At 41.1% G+C, this 13,100-nt stretch overlaps 2 protein-coding genes across 6 annotated transcripts in view; both read right to left on the bottom strand.

The window, feature by feature from the left end:
* ZNF215 (zinc finger protein 215) overlaps window positions 1-6,326 on the bottom strand; it is a 30,314-nt gene extending 23,988 nt beyond the window's left edge. For 3 of the 5 annotated variants that reach the window (XM_082682992.1, XM_082682993.1, XM_082682994.1), the window contains exon 1: window positions 6,087-6,313. The gene's annotated coding sequence lies outside the window, so the exon portion shown is untranslated. Of the gene's footprint in view, window positions 1-6,065 lie in introns of all 5 variants that reach the window. The other 2 variants (XM_082682990.1, XM_082682991.1) reach the window with 2 other exon arrangements.
* Window positions 6,327-11,311: 4,985 nt separating this feature from the next.
* LOC309840698 (olfactory receptor 2D3-like) lies at window positions 11,312-12,183 on the bottom strand (the record flags this gene model as incomplete). The annotated part of the gene is given in 2 exon segments (XM_082683011.1): window positions 11,312-11,362; window positions 11,365-12,183. Coding segments are annotated over 2 exon segments (870 nt in total).
* Window positions 12,184-13,100: the final 917 nt, after the last annotated feature.

Genomic DNA, 13,100 nt, shown 5'->3' with positions numbered 1-13,100 from the left:
TTTAGGCTCAGAAGACTACACGGGCCATATTTGGTACTAATTCATTCAGAAGGCCACTGGAGAGAAAATACAACTTGCTAGCAGAGTAACTGGCATTGTTCTTCAGTGGGAGTCCTTATAGGGTATAGCCAAGTCAAGAGATCAACAGAGGTTGTGCAAAAAGCATATGGACTGAAAAGCCTTCCCAAAAGAGCCAGTATCTTTTTTTTTTTTTTTAAAGATTTTATTCATTTATTTGACAGAGATCACAAGTAGGCAAAGAGGCAGGCAGAGAGAGAGGAGGAAACCCGATGTGGGACTCGATCCCAGGACCTTGGGATCATGACCTGAGCCGAAGGTAGAGGCTTTAACCCACTGAGCCACCCAGGTGCCGCTAAGCATCTCTTTTAACAACTCTGAACAGAGCACTCATTGTTCCCCAAAGAGCTTGTCAAATTACAACAGTCATTACACTAAGGGAAGTTCAGATACAGCTTTTCACCCAATTTACAATTCTCCAAGTATGGATGCAATTCAATTTTCAGCGTTCATTTTATCATGCTTCTCTAAGCCAGGGGTTTTCATGAGCAATTTGATACCAAGGAAATCTGACAATGTCTGGAGACAGTTTTAGCTGTCACAACTGGGGGCTCTTATAGGCATCCACTGAGAGAAGCCCAGGGAGCCTGCTAAACATCTTACGATGCACAAGACAGTGCTCTACAATGGAGAATTATCCAGCCCAAAGTGTCAGTAATTCCAAAGTAAAGAAACCCTGCTATAGAGGATACACAGTGACTAAGAGTACATACTTGGGAGTCATACTGACATGAGGTTAAACACCAGCTGTACTAATTTAAGCAAATTATCTAACCAAACCTGAGTTTTCTCAACTGTAACATGGATATAAAAATACCTGTCTGATTGAATTATAGGGATTAAAAGAACACTCATCCACTTCTTGGCAGATAATATGCAATCAATATCCATGTTTTTTTTAAAGATTTATTTATTTATTTGACAGAGACAGATTACAAGTAGGCAGAGAGGCAGGCAGAGAGAGAGAGAGGAGGAAGCAGGCTCCCTGCTGAGCAGAGAGCCCGATGCAGGACTCGATCCCAGGACCCTGAGATCATGACCTGAGCCGAAGGCAGCGGCTTAACCCACTGAGCCACCCAGGCACCCCATCAATATCCATTTTATTGAGTTTCTTAAAATCATAAATGGATGTTGAATTTTGTCAAATCATTTTTCTGCATCTATTGAAATTATGTGATTTTATTTTTCGTTTTCTTAATGTTGTATATCGCATTGACTGATTTGCAGATATAATTGCATATCATATCTGGTAAGAAATTAATATCCAAAATATATAAGGAACTCCTACAACTTAATAACAAAAAAGAAACCTGATTTAAAAATAGGCAGAAGATTTTAATATTTTTCCAAAGACATTTGAACATTTTTCCAAAGAAAACATACAGATGGCCAACAGATACATAAAATATGCTCAACATCACTGATCATCAGGCAAAACCAAATCAAAACCACAATAAGGCATCACCCCACACCTGCAAGAATGATTATTATGAAAAAGACAAGACATAACAAGTGTTGCTGAGGATACGGAGAAAAAGGAACCCTTGTACACTGTTGATGGCGGTGTCAATTGGTACAACCACTCTGGAATAGTGTGGAGGTTCCTTAAAACAGTAAAATAGAACTACCCTATATCCAGCAACTCCACTTCTGGGTATTTATCCAAAGAAAATGAAAACACTAAGTGGGAAAGATATACACACCCTCATGTTCACTGCAGCACTGTTTACAATAGCCAAGATACGAAAACAACCTAAATGTCCATCGATAGATGAATGGATAAAGGAATTTATTTACACACACACACACACACACACACAGGAATATTATTCAGCTATAAAAAGAATAAAATCTTACCATTTGCAACAACATGATGTACTTTAAGGGAATTATGATGTGGAACAAAGTCAGAGAAAGAAAAATACTGTATGATTTTTCTTATATGTATAATCTTAAACAAAAATAAAAGTTCAGAGAACAACCTGGTGGTTGCTAGAGAAGAGTGGTAGGTGGGAGGAATGGGTAAAGGGGGTCAAGGGTCTCCCAGATCTCAGATTTTAATACCATTCTTCAATACAAGGAACCATGGCTCCATGGAGAAACGACTTATTCTAGAACTGGAGCAAGAAATATACAAGATGAGGGTGCCTTGGTGGTTCAGTTGGTTAGGTGTCTGCATTTGGCTCAGGTCATGATCTCACACCAGGTTCCTGACTTGGCAGGAGGGGGGGTCCTTCTCCCTCTGCCTCTCCCTCTGTCCCTCTCCCCGACTTCTGCTGTCTCATTCTCTCAAAAAAAAAAAAAAAAACCACACATACACAAACACACATATGGTGGGCTTGGAGCATCTTGAAGTGCTTGAATAAGAGCTCAAAAACCACTTACTGGGGAATGTACAAGGTAAAGAGGAGCCAAAGGAAAGAGCCATCAATTGCCAAAGCTGAAACAATATGAGCAATAACTGAAACTATAAAAATTAATACCCATAAGCTACACTAATATACATGACTGACTCAACCAATAAATAAATGGGGGGAAAAAAAGACCAATCTCTCATGCAGAATTCCAAATAATTTGTTTAGATACTCAGCCCTCCAGGAGGAAGAGCATAACTCTCTATCCCTTGAGATTGGGCTCTGCATAGTGAATCCCTTCCAGAGTAAATATGGGAAGAAGGAAAAAGAATAAATTTATAGTGGAGAAACTTAAAAAATATACTTCAGCCACGTGATCAGAGTTAACATCAATAATGACAGGTCATGTTACAGTGTGTCCCTCTGAGATGATGTGGTAGAAAGATTTGCCTTCCCAAAACCCATAACCCCAGTCTAATCATGAGAAATTCTAACAAATTCTAATAGATGGGTTTCCTACAGTATACCTGACCAGTACTCCTCAAAACTATAAAGGTCATTAAAAACAAGTCTCAGAAACTCACAGCAAAGTCGACCCTAAGGAGATATGACAACTAAATGTAATATGACATCCTGGGTGGGATGCTGAATCAGAAAAAGGACATTAGGCAAAAATCAAAGAAGTATGATTTAAGTACGGACTTCAGTTATCTAATTCAGTATGTTAATTAGATCTGTTAATTATATCTAATTAACATACTGATTTGTTACTAATGGGGAAATGGGCATGTGGTATATGCAAACACTTTGTACTATATTCTCAATTTTTCTTTAAGTCTGAAATTGTTGTAAAATAAAATTTTTATTAAAAAAATTAAAAGACACTTGCCTGATGTATAGAGATTCAAAAGGATGTGTGGTAAATTTATGAAACAATTAGGGAGCCATTTAGTAAAATAGGATGAGATTAAGGTAAATTCTAAAATGGTTTAAGAGACAGGCAATCTTGGGGCACCTGGGTGGCTCAGTGGGTTAAGCCTCTGCCTTCAGCTCGGGTCATGATCTCAGGGTTCTGGGATCAAGCCCCACACCGGGCTCTCTGCTTGGCGGGGAGCCTACTTCCCCCTCTCTCTGCCTACTTGTGATCTTTCTCTCTCTCTCTATCAAGTAAATAAATCTTAAAAAAAAAAAAAAAGAGACAGGCAATCTTGATTGGAAGGAGTAAAGAACAAAAAGGGATACTTCCTTGAACTAGTGATATGATAGACAAATCTAAAAGTCTCTTCCAAAATGCTGAGATAAGGGAGAACAAAATCTTATGGTGAAAAGCAAATTAAAATTGTTTTCTACAGTTTCTTAAAAACTGTTTCTCTCCATTCGCCATCTTGTACAGATGTATTGGCACCATTTATACACTCATTAGTACCCCCATTATATCTCCACCAGACACAGAACTAAGTGTATCAAGTGAAGGAAGATTTTGAGATCCAACACAAACCTTCTCTAAGCTTATGGAAAGCATAGTTCATTAAAAAAAAAAAAAGAAAAAAAAGTTTCAAAGTGCTACAGAGGTATCATGGGGTCCCACCAAAGAATAAACTATATGCCCACTTTTTAAATTACTATCAAGGGAGAAAGAAGGAAAAAAAGATCACAGGCAAATGATAAAAAAAAAATGAAACACCAAGGAAGCACAGAAACTTAAAAAATTAAAGGTAGAAATAGTAACAATGATATCCACTGTAATAGTAAATGTACTGGATAAATAATTTCACTGTATAAACACTCAAAAGACATCCAAAACAAAAGAACTGGAAAGAGGAAAATAAAGGGATGATTTAAAACATAATAAACAGGGTTGCCTGGGTGGCTCAGTGTGTTAAAGCCTCTGCCTTCAGCACAGGTCAAGATTCCCGAGTCCTGCCATGGTATGGAGCCCCATATCTGGCTTTCTGCTCGGCCCCCTTCTCTCTCTGCCTGCCTCTCCGCCTACTTGTGATCTCTCTCTCTGTCACATAAATAAATAAAATCTTAAAAAAAAATAAACAATTATGCAGGCATATAAATCCATGAACGTAGATGAAAAGGAAACTTTAAATGACTGAAGGTACAACTTATAATCAAATAGGACTTGTTAAATGTACCAATAACATAATTGGAATGTATTTATTGCAAAATCCTCAGAAAACAAAAGATGAAATCAACACTCTCCCCCACCCCCAGGAAATGGGACTAAGGCAACTTTCTAAATCCTAAACGCATAAACTAAAATTAAGTAATAATATGGTATACATGAAATGTGCTTAGTGATATGTAAAACACGACAATGCAGTTTCTATTTCAGCAGCTACGAAAATGTTTACAAAAGTTACTATATCACTTACAAAAAACCTCAAATACAAAGTATCTACCAGTGCTACGAACCACACTTACTATCAGAATGAAACCTAGAATTTAACACAAGTAAAAAACATTCTCAACTAATTTGAAACTTAAACTTTGCATCAAAGTACAACTCAAATGAAAACCAATAAAAACACTGGACATCAAAATCCATAGAGCACAGCTTAAGTTCCACCGTTAGGCAACGTCAAAGACTTACAACCATATTTAAACAAGAATGAAATGAATTAAACATTCTACTCAAAGTGAGAAAAAGCAAGAAAATATACTGGGAATTTATACCTTAAAATATAAATTAACACCTCACTCGGTATCAGTAATTATAGTACTAGGAGGACAGAGATGTTCAGGAGGACATCTCTGAGGAGGGTTTCCAAAAGGGACAGTCTGGATAATAGAAGGTCCAAGGAATGGCTGTGACTGCGAGAAGCTTCAGCGGTCTGTGAGCGACGCACCCTGGAATAAACGAAGTCAAGAACGCTTCGCGTTTAGACTCTGAAGTACTGAGGACGCCCTTCAGGACGATGGTGGCAGTCCGAAAACGAAGAGCTGAGAGTGGGAGCCAGGACCGCGGGACCGGAGGGCTCAGAAGGCGCCCGTGACAGGAATCCGGAGCGGTAACCACCCACGTGACACGGGTTCCAGCGCTTCAGAGCCCTGAGGAAACTGCACACGGGCCAGCTGTGCGCCGGCAGTATCTGTGGGCAAACAGGGTCGTTCACACCAATCCGCGGAGAGGCAGCTTGTGGTAAAAAGAACCGGTCGAAACTGGCGCTGTTAAGGGGCGCAGAAAACAGTCTGCTAAGGAAGCGTCTGAAAGTAAGACAGATGCCGCGAAGTTTCACTGTTTCGAGGACTGGTAGGAACGGTAAGGAAAGAAAGCAAGCTGGAAGGGCGTCTTCTCCAGTGTCTTTTCCAGCTGATCGATCCAGCCTTCTTCTGTCCGAGACGGATCAATACCAGTTATTCCCTAACCCATTGACGAAGCCACTGGGCCCAGGTCGAGCGCCTGGTGGCTGAAGCCCCGTCACCGAATGCAAGAGGGGCCGGCTAAACGCTGCATCGCGATCGCCGCTCTCCCGAGCCCTGACTTCCTTCCGCAGCCCGCGCCCGCCCCGCTCCCGAGCCCCCCGCCAGGTGGGCCCCCAGAAACTGCGGAGCGCCGCGCCAGCTGCGAGCCAGCCGACGCACCCCGGCGGGATTTCCCATTCCCCACACCCGCGTCCTCACCGCCCGCTGACCCGGTGATACCTGCGGGCACGGCTCGCAGCAGGGGCTCCGTTCTGTCACAGCCCGGCGCCGGTTCCGCCAGGACCCGCGGGGGCCGCGGGCGTCGCGGGCGGAGGAAGCCGGCGTGGGTAGTCGCACCACAGCCAGAAAGTCGTGGCCACACCCGGCCCTTACACGCCGCCAGCCGACCCGCGTCTCAGAAAAAGCCAAGGCGCGGCCCCGACGCACGCACGCGCACAGGCCATGGAAGGAGCCCCCATCAGCCCCCGCGGCTCCAGTCCGCGATCCTGGCTGGGGGCTTCTTCCAGTCCCGCCCCCTGCTCCAGACCCCGCCCACCCCGGAGACTGGCGTCCACCCCTAGTGCCAGGAACGGGTGGTTGGGGGCCTTGGTCAGGGTAGAGGTGAGGGTGAGGGGCAGGGAGAATGGACTATCAAACAGGCTTGGCTTCCCCCATCCCATCAGGGAGAACGGGCCAACATCTTCCCCACCTTCTCGGTGCCACCACCACCCCATTTGCATGGAACCAAAAAACATGGCAGAACTTTGAAATGATACCAGTTTGTAGAAAACATCGTTTTCACTGACTGATGCACTCATTCATTGCTTCTGTTTTGCAGCCAAGTAAAACGTCTCGCAGAAGGCCATGAGTTCAGTTTTGGCTTGTTGAGGATGAAATACTTTGTGCCGTCCAAGAAGCATTATCAAGTAGACATATAGAGAGAGGTGTCTGGAGTCTCGAGGTGTCTCGGGCCAGCGGTATAAAATTTGTGTTAATTCTGGGTGACAGATGAGGTTATGGGTGAGGACAACGTTGCAGAAGGAAAGAGAAAAAGAGAAAATACTAAAAGGAAAGAGTCCAGAGGAAGCCCCAGAGGAAGAGCTCAGGCTAGTAAATCAGGAAGAGCCTCCCTGGAACAGAGCTTTAAATCAAGAGGACGAGTTAAACAGCTAAAACAATAAGGGGAGTAGATGTTTTTTTACTGACCTCCTTTTCTTATGCTTCAATAATCAGAGGGCCATTAGTAAGTTATTACAGAATTATGGATGATATTTTCCAAGACTGGGGATAGGGTGTGTGCTATGAATTGTATGTGATGAGGATGACCTTTATACGAGTCATACTAAAGTTGCCAGACAAAATCAAAACTTTAACTTGTAAGGTTGCCAGTAAATTAGTCTCAAACATGTTCTACAGCCAATTAAAGAGCAGAGAAATGGAAAAGGCACAAAGTAGGAAGGAGGATGAGGAGCCTTTCTCTCACACCTTATAGATTCAATGTTTCTGACCATATGCCTTCACAGGTGCACTGAAGCACTGACTGCTGTGTAACCGAACAGGGTAATTGTCAAGTTGCAGTCGCTTCATCAACGCTCCAGATATTTTTTTAACAGAACAACTTGTAAGGTTTCTCTCAATGTATAACTTTCACTGAAAAGATAAAGGACTCTGAAGCTTTCTGGGACTTGATCCTTGAGATGCACGAGATCGTTTGCTACAACTCCATTTCCATGTAGCATCATGACATCCAGATATTCTGAATTAAAAGCTATCTGTATTTCTTTAAGAAAAAATACAGAGAAAACTTACTTGAGCCAATGTTTCCTAGACCACATATTACTGATGTGGCAAATTTTTGTTGATGAGCTAATATGGGGCAGACACTGCAGTAGCAGTGGGGAATACGTTAGTAACACAATCAGATGAGAATATCCTAATGCCCAACAGAAGCATTCCCTGTGCTATTGTACCTCTCCACTCAACATTCTGTGTCCTACACATCCTCAGAATATTGTGTTACGTTGATTATGAGTTACACTGGTCAGTCTGAATCTGTAGGTAGTCAGGACATTAGTGGGGGTGGTTTGGTGTCATAGGCCATGTGTAGTGAACATTTGTCAATTTTTGGCTTCTGATCATTTGAGTACCCTTTCCATATGTATAGTCATCTGGGAGTCTTGGACTAGTTAGAACCTGTATCCTCCATACAAGCTGAATCCATTTAAAATTCACTTTCTTTGTCTTCACTGCAGTTATGGTGTAGCATGTAACTTGGGCTCCATTAATTAGATACTCTCAGTCTAGTGTTTAAATTGGGAAGTAGAGAGATGAAAAAGCAAGGAGAGCAAACAGTTTCTTTTCTTTTTTAGAAATAGACTTTATTTTGTAGATTTGTTGTAGACTTACAGAGAAACTGAGAAGTACCCTGAGTCCTCATATACCCACTTTTCCCTTTATTAACACCTTACATTATAATTACGGTATTTGTTACAAAAAGAAAATCAACTTGATCCCCTATTATTTTTAATGATTTTATTTATTTATTTGTGTGTGAGAGAGAGATAAAGAGAGTGAGAGACAATGAGCATGAGCAGGGGGCGGGAGGAGCAGAGGATGAGGGAGAGAGATTATTGGAAACTGACTCCATGCTGAGCAATGGATTCCTACATAGGGCTGGATTCTACAACCTGAAGACCATAACCTGAGCCACAACTACAAGTCAGATGTTCAAGAAACTGAGCCACCCAGGTTCCTCATTGATTCCTCATTATTAACTAGAATACATACCTTATTTAGATTTCCTTTGCTGTTTTTTTCTTTTCTTTTGTTCTCTTTTCCCGTATATCTTTTCTGTCCGAGGATCCCATCCAGGAAGCCACAGTACATTTAGCTGTTATGTATCTTTAGGCTCCCCTTGGCTATGAGTTTCTCTGTCTCTGTAAACTTGCACCTAAGAATCCTAACCTATACATTATCTTCATTATTATTTGGGAAGTATACTCAAAATTCTTTTTTCTCTTTTTTAAAGATTTTTATTTATTTATTTGACAGGTAGGGAGATATTGCAAGAGAGAGAGAGCACAAGCAAGGGGAGTGGCAGGCAGAGGGATAGGCAAGAACAGACTCCCCACTGAGCAGAGAGCCTGGTGTGGGACTGGATCCCAGAAGCCTGGGATCATGACTTCAGTCAAAGGCAGCTGCTTAACTGACTGAGCCACCCAGCTGCTCCGAAATTTTTTCTTTAGAAGCTTTCTGGCCATTTATTCCCTCTCTCCCTCCATAGCAGGAGAGATGGCATGTTTTGGGGTTTTGTTTTGTTTTGAGATAGAGAGAGCAACTTTTGTTAGTGAGAAAAGTCACATTAGCATCTATTTTGGTGGAATGAATAGGACTCAAATCCATGGCGACTATAGAATGGTTATTGTCCATGGATGCCTGGGTGGCTCTTTTGGTTAAGGGTCTGCCTTTGGCTTGGTTCATGGTCCTGGGACCCTGGAATGGAGCCGTCTACCTGGCTCTCTGCTCAGCAGGAAGCCTGCTTCCCCCTCCCTACTTGTGTTCCCTCTCTTGCTGTGGCTCGCTCTCTCTCAAATAAACAAAATCTTTAAAAAGAATAAAGAATGGTTATCGTGGAATCCCCTCCAAACATGTGAATGAGTAAAGGTTTGGGTAAAACAGGCAAGTGGCTGTTAGCCAGATTGTTTGGACTAAGGATTTATGAAACCTGAAGTGGAGCCCAGAATCGACTATTCTGGTGACATTGAGCCACACTGAGATGTGGTCACAGGCCTCTAAGCCTATGGAGAGGTCAGCCTCAGACTGGTGAACTCCAATTTTAAAATCTTAATTTCTTTTTTGGTTTTGGAAGAGGTATTCATTGGGTGAAGTGGGCTCCTACAAAGGAGGATGACCAGAATGAATACAGGGAGCCAAAGCATGTTAGATGAGGGGACTTTAATGAAACAAGTGACTGGTTGGCTGTGATAACTGAATTTGGGCCAATACAGAAACTGACTTCAGTGAGTCATGGTATAGGATACTGAAAATTGTTCTAGGACTAAAACTAGAGAAAGTGGGTTGAAGATACAGGAAAACTGATTTTGACTGATCATAAGGAAGATCTCTGTAACAGCAAAGACCTATCTATAGTTGACCTTTGAACATTGCAGGTTTGGACTGAATGGGTCCGCTTACATGTGGATTTTTTTTAACACAAATGTGAATGCATTTTCTCTTACTATCTTCTTAAGAACATTTCCTTTTCTCTAGCTTACCTTACTGTAAGAATACAGTATATAATACATATGGCATACAAATTAGGTGTTAATCGACTATGTATTGGGAAGGATTCCAATCAACAGGAGGCTATTAGATGTTGAGATTTGGGGGAGTCAAAAGTTGTATCAGGATATTACAATATGTGGGAGTTCACACATGTTGTGGCAAGGATCAACTTATAAATGAAAGGGAATGATGTAAGAGAGTAAGGAGCTATCTATTCTTGTTTAGGCCAATGCTGTTTGGCTTGTTTGGCCAATGTTAGGCTCAATAGAAATATTATGATTTAAGCCTTGGACCTATATTTGGATTAATTGGCCATTAATTCCCCTTTTGACCAATAGTCTATGTTTCTATGAAATGTGGGATGATGAAATACTCATTTCTTTGAAGCTTTCAGGAAAGAACACTATTTTGCTTTTGTACTATTTTACAAGCTGAAATGCTCCGAGCCATTAATGATTCCAGGATTAAGGACTCTTCCAGATATATTGGTTGTTTCTATCAGTGCCTATTCCTAGGTTTGTATGACTGGGACATCTACACCTGAAATGTCTTTGGTGTTAGAATCATATATGCGATTCATATTAGATGTTATTTCAAGATAACCCATTTAAACTTCTTCAGTTGTAATCATGCTTAAAACATACCCATATTAACTGAATTAATCGCAAACTTCAAAACAGTATTTGATGTGTTGATACTCAAGGAAACGTAACCTTTTAACCTTTTATTTCTCCTCTGTGTTCTATCTTAGTGTGGAGTATTCATGGTTTTTAGAATGCGTCCTTCATGTTTATGCTTCCTGAGCTAATCCATAATTGTCTAGCAAGATACTGTATCTCTTTTAAGAATGTCAGCATTGTTCTAAAAGTCAGACCCAGAGGGGTGTCTGGGTGGCTCAGTGAGTTGAGCGTCTGATTCTTGATCAGCTCAGGTTATGATCTCAGGGTTGCTGAGATGGAGCCCTGAGTCAGCTCTGCCGTGGCATGGAACCTGTTTAAGATTCTCTCTCCCTCTTCCTCTACTCTCCCTCATGTGCATGTACTCTTTTGCTAACTCACTCTCTCTCTAAAAATCTAAAACTAAACTAAACTAGGAGTCAGACCCAGATATCACTGCCTTGAGAAAAGAACTTTCTTTCAGCTAGTTTTCTGAGAGCCCCTTTGACATCCTTGTTTCTCAGGCTATAAATAATGGGGTTCAACATTGGAGTCACCACTGTATAGAACACAGATATCATCTTATCCTGCTCTTTTGTGGTCTTGGAGTTTGGCCGCATGTAGGTGAATATTCCAGACCCATAGAAGAGGACAACAACAATGAGATGGGAACCACAGGTAGAGAAAGCCTTGAGCCTCCCCTCCCCAGACTGCATCTGGATCACAGTGGAGATAATATTCCAGTAGGACACAAGGATCAGGCAGACAGGAGCTAAGAGGATGACCACGCCCATGGCAAAGATGGCCATTTCTGTGCTGTAAGTGTCTGCTGAAGCCAGCTTCAGGAGGGCAGGAGGTTCACAAAAGTAGTGATTAATAATGTTCTGTCCTTGATAGGGTAGTTGGAAAGTAAAGATGGTATCCACCAGAGACACTAGTGCCCCACTGGCCCAGGATCCTATGGTCAACTGGAGACACACTTTTTGGGTCATGATGGTGGAGTAGTGCAGGGGCTTGCAGACAGCCACATACCGGTCATAGGACATCACCGCCAGCAGTGCACACTCTGTACACCCAGTCAGAAGGAAGACAATTATCTGTGTCACACACCCAAAAAAAGAAATAGTTTTCCTCTTCACAAGGAAGTGGACCAACACTTGAGGGACAATACTAGTAGAGAAGCAGAGATCTGCGAAAGAGAGGTTTCTAAGAAAAAAGTACATGGGAGTGTGAAGTCGAGAATCCATGAAGATGAGAAGGATGATGAGCAGGTTTCCAAGCACAGTCAAAAGATAAATGATGAGAAAAAGAATAAATAGCAGGATCTGGGTCTGCAAGTCCTGGGAAAGGCCAAGGAAAATAAACTCAGTCACAAAGGTTTGGTTTTCCTCTCCCATTGAGATTTATGCCTCTTTGCCTGTTTGCACAAATAAAAAGAACAAACTTTGGGATGGTGACATCATGTCCCATAGAAGAATATCATTTAAAGCCCAGTTTAAAACCAAATTGGATATTTCTAGCTTGTTGCTATTCGTATCATTCTAAGTAGTACAAAATAGGATGTTTAATTTCTTATTAGTTGGTTGTAATGTTAGTTCACTTCATTGTTTCCCAAATCTTTTTTTCCCATTTCCACTTATTTATAGAGTATGACGTTGTTAAAGCCTTCTTGGCTAGTTCTGATATGAGGATATTAGACTATGTGGATTTTACTAAATGACTATATGCACATTGTTACAAAGTGATGTGTATATTGTTAGCACTGTTACCATGTATAAAACTGCACAAATAACTGCTCAAAATATTACATATTTAATCATAATACATATGCTTGAAAAACGAGAAATAGCTTTCCGGCATCAAAATTAATTTGACCTCTTAAAAAAACCACAAATGTTTTCTTGCTATGTTAAGGAGGACATACGATATGATGAGTACTGCTGGGTGTTACAGGCAAGTAATGAATCATGGAACACTACATCAAAAACTAATGATGTACTTTAGTGTACAGGAGCTAACCGAACATAAAAGAAAACACATAGTGTCAGGTTACTATAAACAATTATATACTAACAAATGAGATAACTTAGAAAAAATATAAATATTAATATGTAATATGCATTTGATTCTTTAACTGAAGTATAGTTGACATACAATGCTATATTAGTTTCAAGTGTACAACACAGTGGGATTTAACAATTCTTTACACAATGCTCAACACAATAAATGTAGTTACCACCTGTCACCATAAAACATTATCACAATATTAGTTACTATATTATTTATGCTGTACTTTTCATCTCTGTGATTTGTT

The sequence above is a fragment of the Mustela nivalis genome, assembly GCF_964662115.1.
Source record: "Mustela nivalis genome assembly, chromosome: 9".
In the NCBI taxonomy this organism is placed as follows: Eukaryota; Metazoa; Chordata; class Mammalia; order Carnivora; family Mustelidae; genus Mustela; species Mustela nivalis.
Note: the sequence above shows the minus strand (reverse complement) of the source record. Positions and strands in the feature narration are given on the sequence as shown.